The 20592-nt window shown below is 45.1% G+C and overlaps 1 protein-coding gene across 12 annotated transcripts in view; it reads right to left on the bottom strand.

Moving 5' to 3' along the window:
* Nucleotides 1-19158, bottom strand: part of IKZF2 (IKAROS family zinc finger 2) — a 102908-nt gene extending 83750 nt beyond the window's left edge. For 2 of the 12 annotated variants that reach the window (XM_065751280.1, XM_065751289.1), the window contains exons 1-3: nt 18911-19156; nt 16484-16532; nt 15694-15801 (exon numbers count right to left, since the gene is read on the bottom strand). In XM_065751280.1, coding sequence (XP_065607352.1) covers nt 15694-15801; nt 16484-16517 — 142 coding nt within the window. In that variant the 5' untranslated portion in view covers nt 16518-16532; nt 18911-19156. Of the gene's footprint in view, nt 1-15460; nt 15549-15693; nt 15802-16483; nt 16566-17849; nt 18170-18276; nt 18640-18910 lie in introns of those variants that run through there. The other 10 variants (XM_065751284.1, XM_065751290.1, XM_065751294.1 and 7 more) reach the window with 9 other exon arrangements.
* Nucleotides 19159-20592: the final 1434 nt, after the last annotated feature.

Raw genomic sequence — 20592 nt, 5'->3', positions numbered from 1 at the left:
CTGAGAGCTAATAGAGCCCTATCTGTTAAACCCAGCATCCTGTGAGCCCATATTGGGCTTTCAGCACTCACCATTCTACCAACCGCTGGAAAAAAATGGTCACGGGTAAAACCCAAAAAGATGTGATAAAGTCATCTTATTTTGCTGAAAAGCCACACACCATTTGCATGAGCACCTCAGCAAATCATAGCAGAAAAATCAGCTGTCAGTCAGCTGCTGCTTCTGTATCACTGATTGAACAGAAGGGGGGAAAAAATGCAATTTTCTGTATAAGAATAGTATCGACGTGTAAGAGACACTGACTGGTATGCAGGCCAATGGAAAAGTGACACGAGTTACAAAGGAAAGCTGAAACTCGCAGCAAAGTGCCAGTCCTTGCATGAGGGAAGGGTCTAAAGTAAATGGAGTAATCTTGATTGGTGGGAAAACAGCACAGTACAGAGCTCATGGCTTGAAGATTTAAAAGTAATTAAACAGACAAAAATCCAGTACTGAATGGAGACCTATCAAACACATCTGACATTCAAGCATTTTTGCTGGCATCTAGGCTTTTTTCCATTATCATGATAACTTCACATTTTCCTCCAAAAACGAGCCAAATCCAAGCCCTGCAACCAAGCCACGTATGGCACTTCTCTCCATGCAGAACTATGGTGAGGGATTTACCATACAAAGCTTCTTCCATCACTAGCTCTTTCACACACCTTTCCTAATACACAAGCCTGTGAAATACATGAATAATTCTACTCCGGTGGGTATTCCTGTGGCTTGCCCTGGCAAGCCGAAGAACACATGAGTTGAAACAAAGGCAAAACTTCTTATTCTCTTTTTGCCAGACCTCTGGACATAACCTGTGACTCTTGCATCCCAGAAGGAAAGATGCAATAAACACTCTGGTCTTGCTTGCCCCCTCTCAGAACTGACAACGCCAGTGAACACCCATGTATTAGATGCTCCCTGACGAGTAAAAAGCAAGAACCAAGTTATCACATGCTCCCCAGGATAAATGTGCTTTTACTGGGCTAGGTGAGAAAACAGAAGGTGAAATTAGACCTGGGTAACAAATGCATGGTAAGAAAGACATCCTGAAGGAATATTTCTCAATCAGTAGTTGAACTGGCTAATCTTAGGGACACAGTTTAGTGGACACGGTGGTGATAGCTGGACTAGATGATTTCAGGTCTCTTCCAACCTTTATCATTCTAAGATTCTAAACTACACTTGAAAAACATGTTTTTAACAAAATGTAGAGAAAGAATGAAAACAAAAGGTAAGGAAATACAGTACTGTAACTCCGTGTTTCACAGCTCTTAGCCAAGGACTACTAAACTCAGTAGGTAAGTGCATTCTTACTACTGTAGTAACATTTCCTTTCTGAATCTACAATTTTCCATGTGGGATCAAAACTGGACCAGCTCAGTACCTTGTGCTGTATAAACTAGCCTTCCACAGAGAAACCAAAGTAGTACTCCCAGCCTCAGTCATACAGTCTATTATTTATCAGCTGTGAACACCTTTACTCTGAGATAAAGAGGTCTCCAGCTCGCTATATCAGAGGATTACTTACAACAACATTTCAAAAACGTGCCTGAATGGGGAGAACTTGGAGAAAAAAGGAAGTCCTGTAGAACACGGTGGTATCTGATGGTCAAACCCAAATGATGTTAAAAGAAGACTGTGAGGGAGAGCAAGGAAAAGGAAACGCACACATATCACAGTTTTGCACATATCTAACACTTCCTCTCAAGAGTCCTTTACGGAGAAACAGTGCATGAATCTTCATCATCCTCATCTAGCAGCGACAAAACTGAGATAGAAAAGAGGGGGAATTTCCAAGATCAAAATGGCACTGTGGGGAAAGGAAAGGTCACACTGTAAGCTTAACAGCCTCTCAGGATGATGTCTGTATTACCACCCCTGTTTTTCCAACAGGAAGGAAGGGTCCTACCACGTAATCACTTCTGACATAGCAAAGGACACTGAACTTGGAGTTCAGGGAAGAGAAGGGGATGGAGAGGGAAGACAAGCCTAGAATCAAATCTTTGGTGTGCATTTATAATGTTGTACAGAAACTGCATTTCAGGATGGAATGATTATTGATTTCTTAATGGATTACTGCTGCACAAATTTACACTCCCCCCAAAGACATCAATCTTAGGATAATAATTATAAACCTATCACAGCATATAGAGCATTCTGACTGAGTAGAAACTTATCGCTATCTGCCGGGAAATGACCAGTTTTCTTCTTCTCCCACTCCAACCACATTACAGCATGGCAAGCAGCTACTGAAAAATACATGCTGTTATAAAACAAAGTTTGTCATAGCCACAGGACATACCTCCAGTCAACTTTCATTAGATGGACTCAAACTGCTGCCCTTAAGAAAACACTTCATCCCTTAATGAACAAGGTAATTAATTATTAGGATCCTTTTATATTATTTTTATCATAGTATTGAAGCTGTCACAGTATAGAGAGAGGGTTTTTAAAGAGCAAAATACATCCACCCAGCCCCCAACACACACACAGACTTCAACTGCCTGCTAGCCCACAGTTAGGTGTTCCTGCAGCTAAATAGTTTTAATCAGGGAAGGTCCCCATGGAACAGCTGAATAACCAATCTACCAGGAGGACTTCAAGAATGGACAGACTGAATCACTGGAGACTGGACACTTAAGAAGATTAAATCATTCTAAAACAAATAAACTCAAGATCCCAAAGCCTGTTCAAGGCTCAGGAATGTGGAAGATTGTATCTGTTTAGTGGTTCCCACCCATTAACATCACCCACCTCCAAGCCTACCGCTTAACCCGAGACACTATGCAAGGTTATAGACCAACACAAACTAATGGTGATCTGCAGAAGGGCTGGCTGTGAAGCCAGTGCATCTCAGCTGCTGGTCCTATCTCTCTGGAAGGCATTACCCTACCCCATTCACAGACCTGCTGGCTCCAGCACATGTCACTGGGTACCTTGCCCTCTTAAGGAGGGCCAGAAGCTCTCACCCTTACTCACTCTCAGCGTGAGACTGCACACTATACCCGATTAGGGAATTCATCCAAGCTAAAATGCCCTATTTCTTCTTTGTTTCTTCATTTGAAAAAACAAACTAGACAGAGAGCAAGGCGCATAACTCTACTTTAAATGTATGTCTTAAGAATATTCATCTCTGCTAGAATGGCACACAGGCCACTGCATAGTCCTACCATCTTTAAACAGTCCAACATGAATTTCTCAAAGAAAGAAATGACAGCCCACAAGTCCAGTCCCATTGAAACACATACAGTTAAAAAACTGGCAGACATCAGACTGTCAGGCTCCTACAATACCATTGGACTGCAGTTTGCTTCAGTGCAGAGCCGCAGTTACACCCCATTCAGCAGCAGGCCCCTTCGTACCCAGTGAAGAGTCTCACTGTATAAATAGTGGGTAACAGTGCTCACAGAAACCAGGTGCAAGAATTTAGGAGGAAGGGCAAAGTATTACTCAGTTGTAAATCAGCTACTGCTTTCCATGCCTGAAAGCCTCATACACAAATGAAGCCAGTCAACATTCCCCAAGACTAAGCTTGTCACTACTCAGATCCTGCCTCCACAATACACGTGTGCTCCAACATGAGTAGAAAGAGATAGAGAAGCTCTAAGTGGGAGCTGGGGATCGGGTCCCAAATTATTTCTGAGGAAGTTCTCCAGCTATACAGCACAGGATTGGCACCTTAACTCCCATTTATCTAAAAAGCTACAATTCAATTAGTGCAACAGCTTCTTCCCTTTGCTCATAACCTCCCCTAGGCCAGCACCTAGATATAGCCACAACAAGAAAGCAAGAACATCTGTAATATATCTTGTCTACTGAAAAGGTGGCTAGAAAACAGAAAAAAAGTGAAAGAAAGTAGCATTCTCCAAGGCACACAGGCCACAGAAAATAAAAGTAAAGGGCCCAAAGCACAGCACTTGCCATCAGCTTCAATTAGCAGCAAAGTGGAGTTTGGGAAAACAAGGGCCTCTTCGGAGCTGCTACAGGGCAAAGATGAAATCCCAGAATTAAAAACAAAATCCCCACACGCACATTAATATTCAGAGGCAATTACCTTTCAGCTTAAAGTCAGCCAACATACATCTTACTACAGCAGCTCTTAAAGCAATCTTGTTTACAATTGGAAATGGATTATATTATCTCAGCTCCACCTATCCACATAATGCAGAGCAAACTGTCAAACATAAAATTGCAAAATGGTTATTGTAAGGTATCCCCCTTCAGCATAAGAATTAATTTGACCTATTTTATTACTAAATTATTACTCCCACACAAATTTTCCATCACAGATATGTATCAGCGCTGACATTTTTACACTAGCAAGGCATTCTCAGATGTGCATTTTCTTCTCCTCCATCTCAAAGGTGTATTGAGCAGATTTGATGTAAACAGCCTCCTGCCACGCTAGTTAAAATCTTTAAACTTTACACATACAATTAGATGGTGACAATAAGCATTTGCTTAAAAAAACCTACACCGTTTCGGATTCTGCAACAAACTGCCTCATGAGTTCAAGAAATATCAATCTACATTTAAGGAGGACCTGCAGATATTTTTACAGTAGCTCCAGCAGGTTGTTCTGATTGTCACCAAGAGACATGATTTGACACAATAGCCCTGATTAAGAATGTGCTTAAGTCCTATTAAAGCCAATGGGAGTTAATCATCTGTTTAAGAGCTTTGCTAAATCAGGACCAGAACAGGAGACACTTCCAAAAATCTGGGCCTAAACTGAACACACTAATTAGCTGCACACACCAATTACATGATTATGGATGAAACACAGCTGTTTAGCATCTACAACAGCACACTTTGTGTGGAACCATTTAGAAATAAGTTCCAATTATCATTCTGTAACAGGTCCCACAATGCAGTATGACCCACATAGACCATATTCCTTTCAGTTGAAGGAAAAATTCTGCCTTCTTTTTTAGAGAAATAAAACCTTCCATTAGTATTTGTCCAAATTAGGAAGTGGATCGAGATCTGACCCTTTTGAAACTTCACTGTATTCACAGTGAGAATATCTGACCGCTGATGACTTCTTTTTAAATCACTCTGTCCTGCTCACAGAGAATATTCACTCTCGCATTGCAACACGTCATATTTGCACTCTGTGCTGTCTAAGCTTAAGCCATGTGCTCAGGAAACAAACAAATTGGCACAGATCTGCATATTCAAGATCACAGATATCAGCAATGCATTCCTAGCAAATGGCTGTTCCTACAAACCAGGAGTTGTCAAAATCACGACTGTTACTATTTACCTATTTGACACGAAGTGTGACTGCCAAATCTCATTTTCCTGGTCATTAGCCCAGTATGCACTGGTTTTTCTTAGCACCAAGACTTTCAGGTAGGTGACTATAAAAATCTCCATCAAAATAAAGGGAAAAAAAAACAAGCATTCCAACCCCAGAAGAGGCTGAACATCCATGCCTCCGCAGAACAGCACAGAAATGAGAGGTTACACTGGAAACTACGTTTATTAAAACAAACAAAAAATAATCTCATGGCATGTAAGGCAATCTTGCGATTTAGAACTTGACTCATGATTGTGAAAGTTTGGAGTTGGCATGCCAACTTGGTGAGCCATCTGCTCACCAACAATTTATAAATGAGACTGGTGCCAAAGCCACCCGATTACTCAGTTCTAATATTAGTGATGTAACTAAAAACACGCTCTCAGGATTTTTACTTCCCCCCCCCCACGAACAAGGGCACACAGAATAAAACTGGGAAAGAGTTATAAAGGAAAGCAGGCAAAATATATTTATAATCAATATTCCCTTCAAGTCTGATGATTAGGAACACGTAAGAGTCCATCCTTCAGCATTGCAACTACCTCTCCATCAACTCAGAAAGAACATATCTGCAGGTTAGAAATGAAAAGGCGAATCACATGCTCTGTATGCCGTCAATTTCCTCATTAGCGATTCAAGTGATAGTTTGTTAAAACACTATGCTAAAAAGCAGCATCTAATGCATTTGGACAAAAGAGAAAAACAAGAAATAGTGCACACGAGCTAACAGGTACGCTGCTGACTTCAGCACCGGTGCTCATGTTACTGTTAGAACGCGGTAATTTGGGATGAAGACAGTATTTGATTTAAACAGCCCCTCTCTAATTAAAATTTCAGATCACATAGTGAAAAATTGCTGAAAATTAATCTACAGTAAATAATCCTTGGGGCAACAGATACTGTAAGGAAACTGCATGGAAAATTACTCACTCATTTTTAAAACATGAGTCACTACTCAGTTTTGTTGGCCTGACACTCCAGATGCATCTCCATGGCGAGCCGGCAGCAAATCCCAAAGCACGGGCGGTACTCCCAGAGCTCAGGCACGGGGATGCAGTGCTGCAGCAGCAACGCCAGGTACGTGCACAGCACTTCCACTCCTCACCTCTCACACACGCAAGTCCACCTGCAGCTTGGCCACTGGCTTCAGTGCAAGAAGTTGGGACACTTCTCACTGCTCCACGGGGGACAGAAAGAGGATGGAGAACACAGGGAATCCTGGCAGTATTAATTAAGAGGACAATGGAGCATCCTGCTTTATTTTGGAACACCTTACTCGATCACTGCCAAAAGGAGTAGCTTTCAAATCCACATTTTGAAATTAAATGCATCATCATTACACAATTACCGTTCTAATTAGCCTTCTCAACAACAGATCAGCTTTATTTACTATTAATTTCTGTTAATGAGTTAGTTGTAGTTTTATCCGAAGGATAATTGGGGAGAATTAATAACTGCTTAATCCACACAAAATTTTGATGTTCATATCGTGTACAAAATTTTGAGAAATGTTTCTGAACCCCAGCCAACAACCACCAGCTTATTTTCACTATCTGAAAGCAGCCAAAGCTCAGCAAATGTTACCATATTACATTATAGCAGATTCAAGTGTTTATGTACATAATTAGAATTATTATTATAAATGGTGCCCATAATTATAAATTGAGGTTTCATCTCCAACTCGTAAGGAAGCTTTCTCCCTTCTAGACACCTGGCTGGAACAACTACTTCAGGTCACCCCCTGGCTGGACTGCTGTCCTATTCCACTGACAGCTGCCGGAGGAAGCCACGCAGAAAACCAGAATGAAGGAGGAACTGACTACTCATCTTCCCTGAGTGCCAGGCATTCTGCATCTCTCACCCCTCCCTCCAATGAACCCCATCCGCCTCTGATGATGTCCCAAGTCCCAGCTGTGTGAACAGATATTGGTTTAAAATTATTTTCCACCATTGATTCACAGATGAAGTTTTGCACTGCAGATTCTCAGCTCGGCTGGGCTTCCTCTGAGGTAAGGGAGATGGTATGGGCCAGAGGGCAGGAAGCTTCCTGCCCTGGAACAAGGGCTCAGATGGATTGTGCAAGAACCTCCTTTCCTAAGGCACGGAGCAGTGTTGCTCCAGGCTATTTGAAAAACAGGGTTCCACTGCAGAAATGGGACACGGATAAAGCATCTTGACATGAATACTTTACAGAGCATCGTTATAGATTATTTCCTGGAATGCACTGGTTTGGTTTTGAATACATACGTGATATATATTTACTACAGCAAAAATCTCACTGCTATTGATTTCTCTATAAATATTTAATGGTTACCAGTCACAAGCTAAATTTAAATAACAATAGCACTAATGACATTAAAGCATTTCATTCTTTTCAAAAGTGTGAGGGGAAAAAAAAAGCAAATACCTTTACACAGCATTTTAACATTTTAAGAGCAGTAAGACAGCAACCTGAAACCATGCTGCATGCTGATAGATTGAGTCATGTCTGGTCTCACAGCCCTACCAGTGAGGTGATCCTGCACAAACATCTACCAAGAAGCAGGTCCTGTGAGGAGCAGACTTCAGAGACTGGCTTCCAACAACTTTTTCCCATGCAGCAGTTGCTCTGACACTAAAAAAGGGTGGTGCTTGATAGCTTTCCCTTCAGCAGAGAAGGAATCCACATCTCTCCCCTCTTTCTGGATTCCTAATTTCCTAAAACTTGCATGACTGCAACGTTTTTCAAGCCTGTTCATCTCTATTGTGTCGGACTGAAACTCCCCAGAAGTGCCTTCACCTTGCATTTACACACACTGCTCATGCACAGGCTTGTCACAAGCCAGGCCTGCACACATTCGCAGATTTTTTTTTCCCACCAGCTGCCAGCCTCCCCTACCTGGAACTGGCTACTTTATGGACAGCTGACTGGTGATAGCATTTACACCCTGAGCACAGACTGGCTTGGGATTCATACACGAGCACGTGGGATTTTGAAGAAATGAATATCTTGCACAACTGACAGAACACAGATTTCAGACAAACTCAGACAGTTCCCACAGTCTGCTAGTGCCACGCACCACTCGACCCTTTGCTACACAAACGGCACATCATTCTTCTGAACTCCAGAACCACCTATAATCTGGCATTTTAAGCACACACACACAAATGATGAAGCTGACTGCCTCCCACCCATAGGAGCTGAATTCATACTAACACTAATTCCTCTAATTTATCTCCACCTCTTCAGCCTATAATTTTGTTCGCCCATTTGTATCTCTTAAACAGGCATCCTTTGTGAAGCTCTGCAAGATTTATTGCTGAAAAGGCATGATATAATGAGGAGATATTATAATATTCTATAAGAATAGATTATCTAAAGGATAACACCTAGCAGTGATGGAGAGAAAGGCCTGTGTATTTAAACGAGAGAAAATCTCCAAACAGCATGTAAGTAAAGCTCATACCACAGATGGTTTCACGCAGCTGTATGGAGATGTAGTGACCAAAAACTCTCTCCATTTGTGTTTCACAGCTAGACCGTTACCTAAGAGAGCACATTTCAGTTAACCATAATACTTCCAGAGGCTGAGCTAGGCACTAGGAGCGTAGGTGTGAATGCTCACTGTTCATACAAACACTCCCATGTCAGGATGTAATTATAAAAAATTCCTATGGATTTGGGCATACCACAGGCTTCTCCCTGGACATTAACCGGACATCTCCTACTCTTCCTCCTCATACGTGAAGAAATCTCATTAGGAAAATGGTGATAGAGGACAGGAAGATAAGGTGGTGAATTGCTGTGCTTCACCGTGCCTTGCCTACTTTGGAATCCGCTTTGGACTTCTGCCCCCAGGACAAAGGGCTGACACAAGCAGCACCAAGACACAGCTGGGACTGTTATCTTCATTGCACAAAGCTTTGGCAAGGAGAATAGAGCCAAATCGTCACAATGCCTCCTCCCCATCCCACTGACAGTGAAGGGAAGAAAGTCAGGTTCTGTTAATAATGATCTTTTCTCTCTGCTCTACTGCAGTAGCTACGCTCCCATCCGGGTCAGCCACACAAGTGGTAGCAGCACTGACCAACCGACTTCCAGTCACCTGCACAAGTCTCCCACGAGGGAATCTGACTGCCAACTGTGGTTTCACTGGGTGGTGTCCACACACACACTAGGGGAGCACTGAGAGCTTCATGGCCTCTCTTTATACACACAAGGACAAAGCAGCCATGAACTAAAAAATAAATAAAAAAAAAATCAACCCCATGCTTTTCCAGGAATAGTTCTCGAATACACTCCGCTGTCCTACCTGTAACACTGCTTGCAGGTGACCCTGCCAGCCAGGGTATGCTCACAGCAGGAGCTTCTGCCAGTGTCGCTCTGCTTCTGAGGGATTACAGCTCTCCAAAGCCACGGGTTGACACAGCAGAACCAGCAGGAGCCCATAATGTAGGGCTGGCTCCTGATCAAGGCCACACTTTGCTGGGTGGTATAAATAGGGGACTGTCCATACACAGACCTGGTAATGCTCAGCTGGGTGGGAAGTTAAAATGTTTCAGTTGTTCTAAAGCAACCATATCAAAGTAAGGTGCTTTAGACTACCACAGTTACTCCTGTGTGAGTCAGGAAATAAGCTACAGTGGTATTAAGGTACTGCTGAGAATGTACAGATGTGAGGCTGCAGAAATTTTATGTTAAAGGCTTTTCACAACGTCTAACACATGCCATTCAAACCCAAGTGATCTATGGCCTCTGTGATTAGGGAAAAAAGCAACACACAAACACAAAGGGACTCCCTTACAATGACAAGGATTGGGGAGAGAAACCTGGCCTACTATCACCTACATCTGCCAAGCCTCATCACTGAGAAGCAACAACTACAGCTGCATTCCACCAATAAAGCCTAGCCCTGCAAACAGTCATCTGGCTGGAGAAGGAGGGGAGCCATTGGCCCCCAGGAATGGGAATAAAAGGCCTTCATTTGATTTCCCAAGAGAAAACACACATTGATTTCAATAGAAGTGGGACCTTCAGCCAGATCTGGAAAGAAAAAGGCAGAATGAACGCACACTATAGCTGGTATCTAGTCCCACAGGTACCATCAAAGGGCTTTGTTTCAAGGAAGACAAGGATTGCTCTTTTTGTTGGCGTGTCTGAAAAGGAATCAAAATTCCATAAGCAAATACTGAAAACATGCTGACTACACAGCTACCAAGAGCAATGAGTGTTGTAACAGGGTGTGTACCAAGGAAAGTTAACTGAACCTGACAGTCCCAGAAAATAACAGAAGCTCCCTAAGAAAGGTGTGTGCTGCAACAAAGCTCTGGCAGATGACCTCTCAAGGGAGTTCCATCAGAATGAATAAAAACCTATTTAATGAGATTAACTGATCAGTTCACTCCACCCTCATCAGAACGCTCACCAAAAGGGAGGAATGTTTTTACAACCACGTAGCTGATTCCATCGGGAATGCCTGAGACACACTGACATCAGATACAAAAAAAAACCCGACACAGTTTCAGTAACTACTCAGTGTTCATCTACATGTAAATTGCATCAGGGGAACTATCTCAAGATTTAAACCGTACCGAGGTGAAGGATCTGATGGGATCCTTCCAACTCACTGCTTTGCAACCTGGGAAACCATAGGTACATCTATATTTAGGCAGCACCATGAAATTCCACAGCTGAGTTCTCTAAACATCATGCTGACGAGGTAGGCATGCAAGGGACTGCAGGACAACTGTCAGATGTCCACATCCCAGCACCAAGGCAGGATCAAAGATACCCTAGGTGTTCTCCATCCTGTTCCTTAAACAGGAAATCTTCCTGAAGGAGATTCCTCAGCATCGCAAGGTAATCCAGTCCCAGCTCTCAGCACCATACGCAGTGTTTCACACCCAGCAGATATTTGGAAGAACTGGAGATCTGAATCCCCACTTCAGAGCACAGCAGCCAGGCTGCCAGAATCCTTCATGCACCAGTGCATGTATCAGGGAGTAACTGCTACAAAGCACCAACATGTTCCTCCCTGCAGCCCAGTCCAGCCAGCCCCAAACACCATCACTGAAGAAAAGCCTCAAGCAGAGGCTCAGCCTCAGTCACCCCATGCAAGGAAAAAGCACATAATGAGCCAAACAGAAATCCAAAATGAGGTCCAGCCTTACTTGCCTAAGCCGTAGGCTCTAGCAATGGGAAGGCACGTTTGGTACGTAGCTGAGGCACAAAGCAATCTCTAATTTTATGCAATTTCATTCCAAAAGACAGACTTCATGGTTATGCTTCTCTGTACCTACAGATGTGGTGCTGACACAGTGGTGGTACACAAAACATTTCGTTCACAGCACCTCAATTGTGATAAAATGGACCGCGTGCAGCTGAAAAATGAAAGTAATCAAGAAAGGATGAGGATTTTGAAGCTACAAAAAGAAGAGTCGCCATTAGTCCACCAGTCTACCCAACTACTGGGAATGCTGGACTGGCCACTTAACAAAACCTTGCCAGAGCTCTCTTCACAGCTTCTGACCTTCAACACGGCTGCAGAAGTCACTCACACTCAGCACAGCTGTCCCAACTGCTATACTGTCAGCGCAATCCTTCCCTGCCATGGAGTAAATGAAATCACCTCATTACTCTCCGCAACTGAGTCAGCCAACAACATATTTTCTTAATAAATTATCTCATAACTTCCTAACACTTCTAAGCTATTATAAACATCTTGAAAGCGCACCACAATTTTTATCAGTTTCAAACATCAGATGTTGGGTTTGATACTTATGATTGTTCTGACTCCATTTCGTTTAAGGGCTCCTTCTGACTATGAAAGCAGAGATAAGAAAGTTATCTAGGACACTCGCTGTAAGGTCTCTAATTTAAGAGGAAATTTCCTCTGTCACTGACTGCTGTTACTTTCCATAGGATACCAGGCAAGCGGTCTTAGAGAAGCAGCCTTCATCCTACACAATGAGATGGCTTCGTATCAAGAGCCATCACTAAGCAAAGCGTGCCCCTGCAGCCTCAACAGGGGATGTTCTTCTAAGCCCATTTTAATCTCCAGGGGAAATAAAAAAAAAAAGCCACCTGATAACTACAGTATGAACTAAGCACAGTATTTTGAGGAGGTGGCTGGAAATTATTTCTTTTAAGAGCTTCTCTTATAAAGATTCCCCATCTGCTTTCAAGTTAGCACGCCAGTTTCCTATTCTGAGTTTCCTTATCACCTGCAACTTGGTCCCATTGCTTTCAGTGGGCATCAAATCAACTTCCCTGAACTCTGTGGGGCCCAGAGGATGGCTTAAGGCCGCAGTGAACTGTTCAGCACCAACACGGAGTGAATCGAGCAGCCCTTAGAAGCCCACCTCCAAGCATCACCCATCAAAAGCATTCTCCCACACAAGCTCTAAACAAAATCCAGACTTGCAGATCTGAGGCTATATAAACAAATAATCCGTAATCAGCTGGTATAGCACTTGTCTTTTGCTGAAGAAGACAGCCAGATGATCTCTCTACCTATTCAGTTTGACTATTCGCACCTATTTTATATCTTTTGTTTCCATAGGACTGCAACCAAGTATTTAAGAACAGAGCATCTGCCAACTTACATAGAGTGTTCTGCTGAAGGCAGATGCATACCGTAAGGTGCATGTAAGATCATTAGTTAGCTATGACAGGTGATTTGCTGTGATTTATCTTTCAGGATCACCTCATTCACAAGGAAAATTGAGTGTCGGCCCCATCTATAACCTATACATGCAGTCTAGATACTTGAAAATGATAATAGGTTAGAGGATGCAGCAGACAGCTCTCCAACACGAGCCAAAATATCTAACCTGAAACCTTTTGGAACAGAACCCAAAAGCATCAGTAGCCCAGCCAGAACTCTTACTAACATGGAATTGCCAGAGGCTAATGAACACAAAACTCTTTACCTAGCACATAATTTTACTGTTGCTGGGAGAGCACCGCTCAGTCGTTTCGGTACGGATCCAAGAAACTCGTTTCTTATGGTTTTGTCTCTGTTTGAGGCAGACACAAATTAAAGCTAAATTAAGAGCTGTGGTTCAAGATGAGTCAATGGAACGCAGGAACAAAGGTCAGAACGCAGATCTCTACCCTGCAGGTGCACATCCTGGGCACACTGTGAAATGGGGCCATCAGCTGGGAAGAGAACCAGGACTGAAACGTTTCAGGTCTGATCCGTATCCCTCCGGCTCCACTGGCAAACCCTACCCAGCTGGGCTGGTGTGCCCCAGGCTTTGCTGGGATCACGGGCCAGCAGCAAAGCAGTGTCTCTGCTAGAGATTTAACCATGCTCAACATGACACAGCCGTTGCCTCCGCTCACAATGGGTTGCTACTTCACGGGCCTCCCTGCAGCACCGCAGCGGGATGGACAAAGGCTCAGTCCAACAGCAGCAGCCCAACTCACACGCAGCATTACCAACAGCCATTCCACCTCTCTGTCCCACTGAAAGGGCTTCCCGCTCCCGCACATCAGGCTGGGTGCTCTGAAGTACAGCCCTGTGATTTAGTCTACACAAACTAGCTCCAAGATTGGGCCAAAAACCTTAAGTGAACCACCTCAGCAGCTGCCACAAAAGCCAACAACCCATGATCAATACCTTCCATGCTTAACACAAACCTCCTCCCTCCAAAGCATTCCTGTGCCTGAAAAGAATACAAGAGACAACAAATTTCAGAAGCTCTAGCTACGCGTGGCTTAAGAACCCCAGATACAGCCCCTCGTTTTTCAACAGCAGCACACGCTTAACACAAAGCCAGTAGTGATGAAAGCAATTCAGACACCTGTGAGATACCACAAAGTAAATTTGAAAGAGAGATCTTCACCAAGGCACCAACTAACAACGCTTAAAAATCATCCAAAACGTTAACACAATGAACACAAAAATACTGAACGCGTTGAAGTATTTCTGCGTGACTTCATCCTAGATCTTTTTATTCCCTAATTTGACTCTGGTTTTTAGTCTAGATTATAAAGAAGATTTAAAACAGGGAGCTTTTTTCCCCTTCCAATGAAGCCTTCCCATTAATAAAAAGGAAACAAAGAAAATGAAGAAAGTGAGTAGTAAAACTTTTACAACATAATAAAATATATCAGAATCCCATTGCAACAGCGTTGGAATTGTCTAAAGATGCTGAATTATGATAGGTTGTCATATAAAGTTCAGTCCAGAGTATTAGCAATCATACTCTCTAGCAACATGTATATAATTGGGAGATCTTTGTAATAACCCTTGGTTTTAAAGGCTCGTAAAAACCGTGTTTTACTCATAATTTGCAGGAGGAAAGAAGAAATTCTTAAAGGAAAGGAGCATCTTTTTCTCAGAGAGTTGGAAGGCAGTACACCATGTACTTTAAAGCAGGCAAACCGAGTGCTCGCTTTTTCTTTAGTGATTTTGGGCAAAAATACTATATAGTCAGTTTAAAAGATACATAAGATGCATACATATCTACAGCACATACACTAAAAAGAAAATTAGTATCACATAGCACAGAGAAGAAACCTCTGAAGCACGCTGTACACAAAGTTACATGTTATATTTGACTACAAGCACTGAGGGACTCTAAGGTAAACATCCCAGTGCAACACTGTAACTCAAACACAGAAAGAAAAGGAAGCTAGTTTTATCAGTCACATAGAAAGTGCATTTATTCACCTCCACACTATCGTGTGAAAAATAATTACAACTATCCTGTGAGCACCTGACGCTCTCAGTATACTCCCAAATCTCTTGCCATTTTCTCAGTTTCTTCCTCGACACTCCAAAACAAAATCCTTTCAGGGTGTCAGCGAGCCAACTGCTGAGTGCCATAAACTTCCAGTTATCCCAGCCACCTCTGGGCTCACCAAGGCAAAGCTAAGGTGAGGAATAGCATGCTGAAAGTTCTGAATGGTTCAGTAAAATACAACCTGCAGTCAAACCCAGGCATTTTAACTTTATACTTTTGCCAGAGGAAAGCCTTTTTGTAAATAAGAAGTGTTTGTTTTCAAATAAAGCTACTTCAAGCTGCTTCTGGAAGCGCAGTAAATAGTAAAAATAACACAACAACCATTTCCATTTGGATTGCAAAACCCGGCGAAACAAAACCACCACACGTCAAACTCAGTTTTCCTACCTGGAACAGGTAAGGACCAGCTCTCAAATGCCACCTGGGGATAGTTCAGACTGGTAATCCCGTTCATGGTTAGATGAGACACCAGCACAAACAAGAAAACAGAACGAGAAGTCTACCCCGTCCCTCCTTTATTGGCAAAACCTACAGAAGTGGTTAGAACCAGGAAAGCAAGCCAAGGACCCCGACTAACCCAAAAACGCTGCCAGAGAGAAACACGTTTAAAAGAGACTTACTGCTTGCCACGTGACTTGGTGAGGTATGCTGCCCATTGGGTGTACTTGAGGTGAGGTCAATAGCCATGCTGGAGTGCTCCCTTTCGGGTGAAAGCTCATTGTCACCTGCTTTCACAAAATAAGTCACCCGTAAGTTTCCATCCCAGCAAAGCAACCCGATGATTAACAGCTATGCCTTGCCAGCTCCCTGCACCCCTGTTTGCCACCCCTTTGCTAGGGGAGCCTTCCAAAAACCGTGAACGCTGGATGCTCAGTGTCCAGCAGGAAATACTCGGACCGATTTGAAGAGCTCCCTCCTGTCACCAGTCTTTTGCAGGTACCCTTAACGAAAATCCCAGTCCAACTGCTTTGTCTCAGCAGAGTTTAGCATTACTTCTCCACTTGCAAACACCGAGAATCAGTGTAGCAGGAGACTGAATTACTACTTGACAAGACAGACCTTCCCCTCGGAGCTTTTGGTCAGCAAAATGAGACATTCTGTCCCAACACAGAAAGCACAGCAAAAAAAAAAGCAAGAAAAGTTGCTAGCCACAATTTGGATTTCTCAAAGTGAGCTCTCTCTTGCAAAGTTCATTCATCCTCAGCAAATATTTGCGAGGTGCTCACCCGTGTGCCCATACCCACGCCTTTCGCAGTCATACACAAAGCTTAAGTTGAAATGCCATTAATTGAGTGGCATCTCAGAGCAAAGACCATACAGAAGGAAGCTGAAGTCCCAGGTGCCCCGTGACAGAAAGATAGCGGGGAAAAAGAAAGTAATGTAGAATAATCAAATAAAATGACTACTTACATGTTATATATCCATCAGCAGCCTCTGCTTCCATAGTCAAAGTGCAGTGCTGCAAGGCAGAAAAGTACACCCTCAAAGACACCTGTCAGTATCAACCATTAAACGATTAAACTTACTTAAAACCCATTTTGCTGCTGTTGCAACCACTGCCTAGAGAAACACACAAGTGTAGCAGCACATGTGCTCGCTTGCAAATCACCTAGCCCTCCCTGCAAATTATCTCAGCTGAGAAATCCAGCTGACCCCCGGGCAGGCTGTGCTGGGATCTTCCTGGTCTGACCAAAACCCTCACCGTTCCCCACTCATTTTTTCACCTGATTTTAGCTTCCCCCTTCACCCCGAGTTTCCACTTGTCTCTTGGAAGCAGGGACTGTAACATTTACTGAATGATAGCTCTCGCAGCCAGAACAGACTCGCAGGACACTATTAACAATTGCTCTTTTCTCACGTACTCCAGGAGACCCTGCTCTGCTCTAAACAAAACAAACCCCTCGCTGCCTGTGCCCCTTACAGATCATTGCCACCAGCCCTCACCTCACAGCAGCACACACACCTGTACACGCACCTGTTCCTCCTCACCTCTCTGATCTGCCCCAGCACAGGGCCGAACATCACACGTAATACTCCCAAGCCATGCATTTTGTGGCATGAAGCAATCTTAAAGTTTCTGGAAGCACTTTGCTGACACAGAACAAGCTATTACTTTCCAGAAACCCAAGTAACTGTATAGAATGACACCCCCTAGCTATCATTTGATATATATTGAGGGAAAAAAAAAAAAGGAAAGAGAGACAGAGAGGGATCAATAATCTTAACTATGTTCTTTTAACTGGAAAAGTTAAGAAACTGACATGACCAGAGGAGAATTTTATTTCCTCTCTCCCTCCACGGCCTCTTTTTTGCCTTTAGTTTCAAAACTCTCACTGCACCAGGCAGCTAAATTATTCACAATGAGCCATTTCTGTATTGATCGCCAAGTATATTTAGCCCTGGCTCCTGGAATTTCTCCATTACTTACTGGAAAACAGGCAGCTTCACTTCTTGTCTCCAAAACCACTTCCCTCCCCCTCCCTTAACCCGCTTTCCTCCCGCCTTTCCCCCAATAAATAAATACTTTTCTCTGTGTTCTTCTTTGGTATAAAGCAGATCAAATTCCCAAGGCATTCAACACATAACACTTAAATTTCAACCTGCCCGGCCGCTACCAAACTCTCTGTGGTGACTGATTTTTCCACACGACTTAAAAAAATAAATTAATAAAAATAAAAAAAATTAAAAACAAACAAACAAAAGAAGAAAAAACAACACAAGTCTCCAAAAAGTTTCCAAAACGGGCAAGCTGCCTCCTCGAGCCCTCCCAAATTACCTTCTCTTCCCCCTAGTCCAGGTAGGCAGGCACACGCTGAGGAAAGAGAGAGACATCAGAAGCAACAGGGAAAGGAGCACCCCAGCCAATGGAGTGGAGGAAAGAAAAGGGAGGAAGGGAGGAGGAAGATTAAAAAAAAAAAAAAAGAGAAGAGAGAAAAAGAAAAGGCACAGAACCATCCGTAACCAAAATTAAAGCACCGTTCGGGTTTTCATTGCTATTATTTATTTCTTAAAGTCGGGAAGAGGAGCGAGGGGAAGGAAAGAAAAGTTTGCTCCCCGCTTTTAGGCTGTGATGATGGGGAATCCCGGCGGCTCAGCCTTCGCAGCCGGGGAAGCGGGGAGAAGGAGAGGTGCTGCAAACACGGCGAGGTGGGGAAAGTTGCAGAAGGGAATAGGGGAGAGGTGGGGGCCGCCCCGGCACTTACAGGTGGGGCATGCGGAGCCGGGCAGCGCGGGATGAGCCGCAGGGAGAGCCGCTCAGGAATGGCACATACTTTCAAGGAAGATGAAGAACAAAAAGGGAGAGAGGGAGGGAGGGAGAGAGGGAGGGAGGTCAGCCGGTGCTACAGCAATGCGATTAACCAGCAGAGAGAGAGAGAGAGAGAGAGAGAAAAACTTGATCCACCGGTTCCTTCCGAATCCACACGGCAACCGGAGCGGGGTGGGGGGGCTCGGGCGGGCAGCCTAGGCCAACTTCCCGGAGCCGGAGCGGCTGCCCGCCCGCCCCCCCATCGCTCCTGATGAGCTGTCAAAGTGATCCAAGTCCTGCCTGGCCGCTCTGCTTTCATTTATTCGATTTTCCTCTTCCAGGACCCCTTCCCTCCCCGCATCCCTTCCGCGCCCCCCCCCCCCACCCACCCAGCCCCCCGCCGCGCGGGGCCGCGCCTCAGGGCCGCAGGTGGCGGCGGGAGCCGGGGAGCGGCGGCAGGGCCGAGCAGCGGGGGGGGGGGGGGGGGGCAGCAACAAGTCGGGCCGGGGAAAGGCGGAGGGGAGAGGGGGGGGGGGGGTGAGGGGGAGGCAGGGAGGGCACGGGGAGGGGGCCGCCAGGCGCACATTTACCTCAGCCGCGCAGGCAGTGGATCACTTCCATGCCCCTTTTGTTTGTGTTTTTATTAGTGCGGCCGCCTATGGGAACTGAGGCAGCGGCGCGGTCGCTAAGGGTAATCCTGCCGGCACTTCCTCCATCTTCGGAGAGCAGGGTTAGCCTGGGACAGCTGGTCAAACCCCGAGAAACCGATCCGCCCGCCGCCCTCGCACACACACGCACCGCGCACTCACTCCCGCACACATCCACACACACACGCACACACACACACACATACACACGCACGCACTGAGGCGTGCGCGGGCGCGCACCCGCCCGCAGGCGCGCGCGCTCTCTCACACACAGCGCGGGCGCGCGCCGCCGCCCCGCGCGCCTCAGCCGGGAGGGAGGGGGGCACGCGAGGGGAGGGGGCCGCGCGGCGGGGCCGCTCAGCACGCTCGGCAATCGATTAGAGGACAAGTGCCGCCGCCGCCGCGCGCGGACACGCGCACACGCGCACGCGCACCGCCCCCTGAGGGCAGCGGCGCGGCCCCGCGCTCCCCCTCGGAGATCCACCCTGTCCTGAGAGGGGGAGACAAAGCTCCATCTCCGAAAATACGCCGAGGTGAAAGGAGCCAAGCTGGCAACTCCCTCAGCATCGCTACAAATTTTAGCCAATTAGTCGTTACGCCACATCTGAGGAGCGGGTTAATTGAACTCTTCTCATTTTGCATAGGAAGGAGGCAGAAGGGTTAGGGGACTGGCCCGAGGCCATGAAGAGCAGTGCTCAGAGCCGAGCCTAGAAAGCACACGTCTTGTTTCCCACGCCTACATTGCAGCAACTAGACTTGGCTTGCCTAGAAAATAGACCGGCATCGCGTAATTACACCTCAACCGTTGTGCCGGGATAACTCTCCTTGTGGACATTCTCCTCCTTTGGAAAGTGACTTCCCAAAAGCCGGCCGAAAATTCACTGAACAGCAAACACTTGATGCTTCCACACTTCTTTTCCATTGCGGGGGTCAAAATTCCCAAGATACGGATCTCAGCAGCTCTTGAGAGGCATTGGAAAGCATGGGTAAATGTAAAAGGTGTCGCTGAAATGCCGCAAGTTTGGTCGTCGAGATTTTTATGATGCTTTTCATCAAAATGTTGAAAGCTGAAAGCTTCCAGCTGGCTCTCCTTACAGGTAATAATTTAATAACTAACAGCTTTTCTCCCGAAGCTGTTGGAACCAGCTTGAGTCGTGGATGCTGATGGGAAAAGCCAGACCCGTCCTCTACAGTAATTATTTCTGCTTTTAATCCTGCTGCTCCATAAGCTTTCAAAACCAAATGAAGCTGTGAGAGCGGGCAAGAGTGACCGAGGGAAAAGCAGGGGACAGGAGCTAATGTGAAAGGGCTCACCCTTAAAAATTAATTTGTTAAGTGCAAAGACTGCAGAGATGAGAGTGTCTTCATGGATGTAGGTGAATCACTGGTTTTGTTGCGAAATTCAGCTCCTCCAAAGCTCAGGGGCTGCTGTGAGGGCTCCAGTGATTTCTATCAACCACTCGCCCACCCCTAGATTATGCTCTCCAAAGTAGCTGTGATGACTTTAGGGATCGAATGGTGGTTTGGGGATCTGAACACCAGTGTTCACATCCAACCATGGCCAGAGGTCCTCTGTGTGACTTCAACCAAGTCATCGTTCCTCTGCGTTTCAGTTCTGGCAGAAA

Source organism: Cyrtonyx montezumae, unplaced genomic scaffold (genome assembly GCF_038088225.1).
Source record: "Cyrtonyx montezumae isolate F1298 unplaced genomic scaffold, pur_monq_1.0 scaffold_7, whole genome shotgun sequence".
Classification (NCBI taxonomy): domain Eukaryota; kingdom Metazoa; phylum Chordata; class Aves; order Galliformes; family Odontophoridae; genus Cyrtonyx; species Cyrtonyx montezumae.
This window is presented reverse-complemented; position numbering and strand designations above follow the sequence as displayed.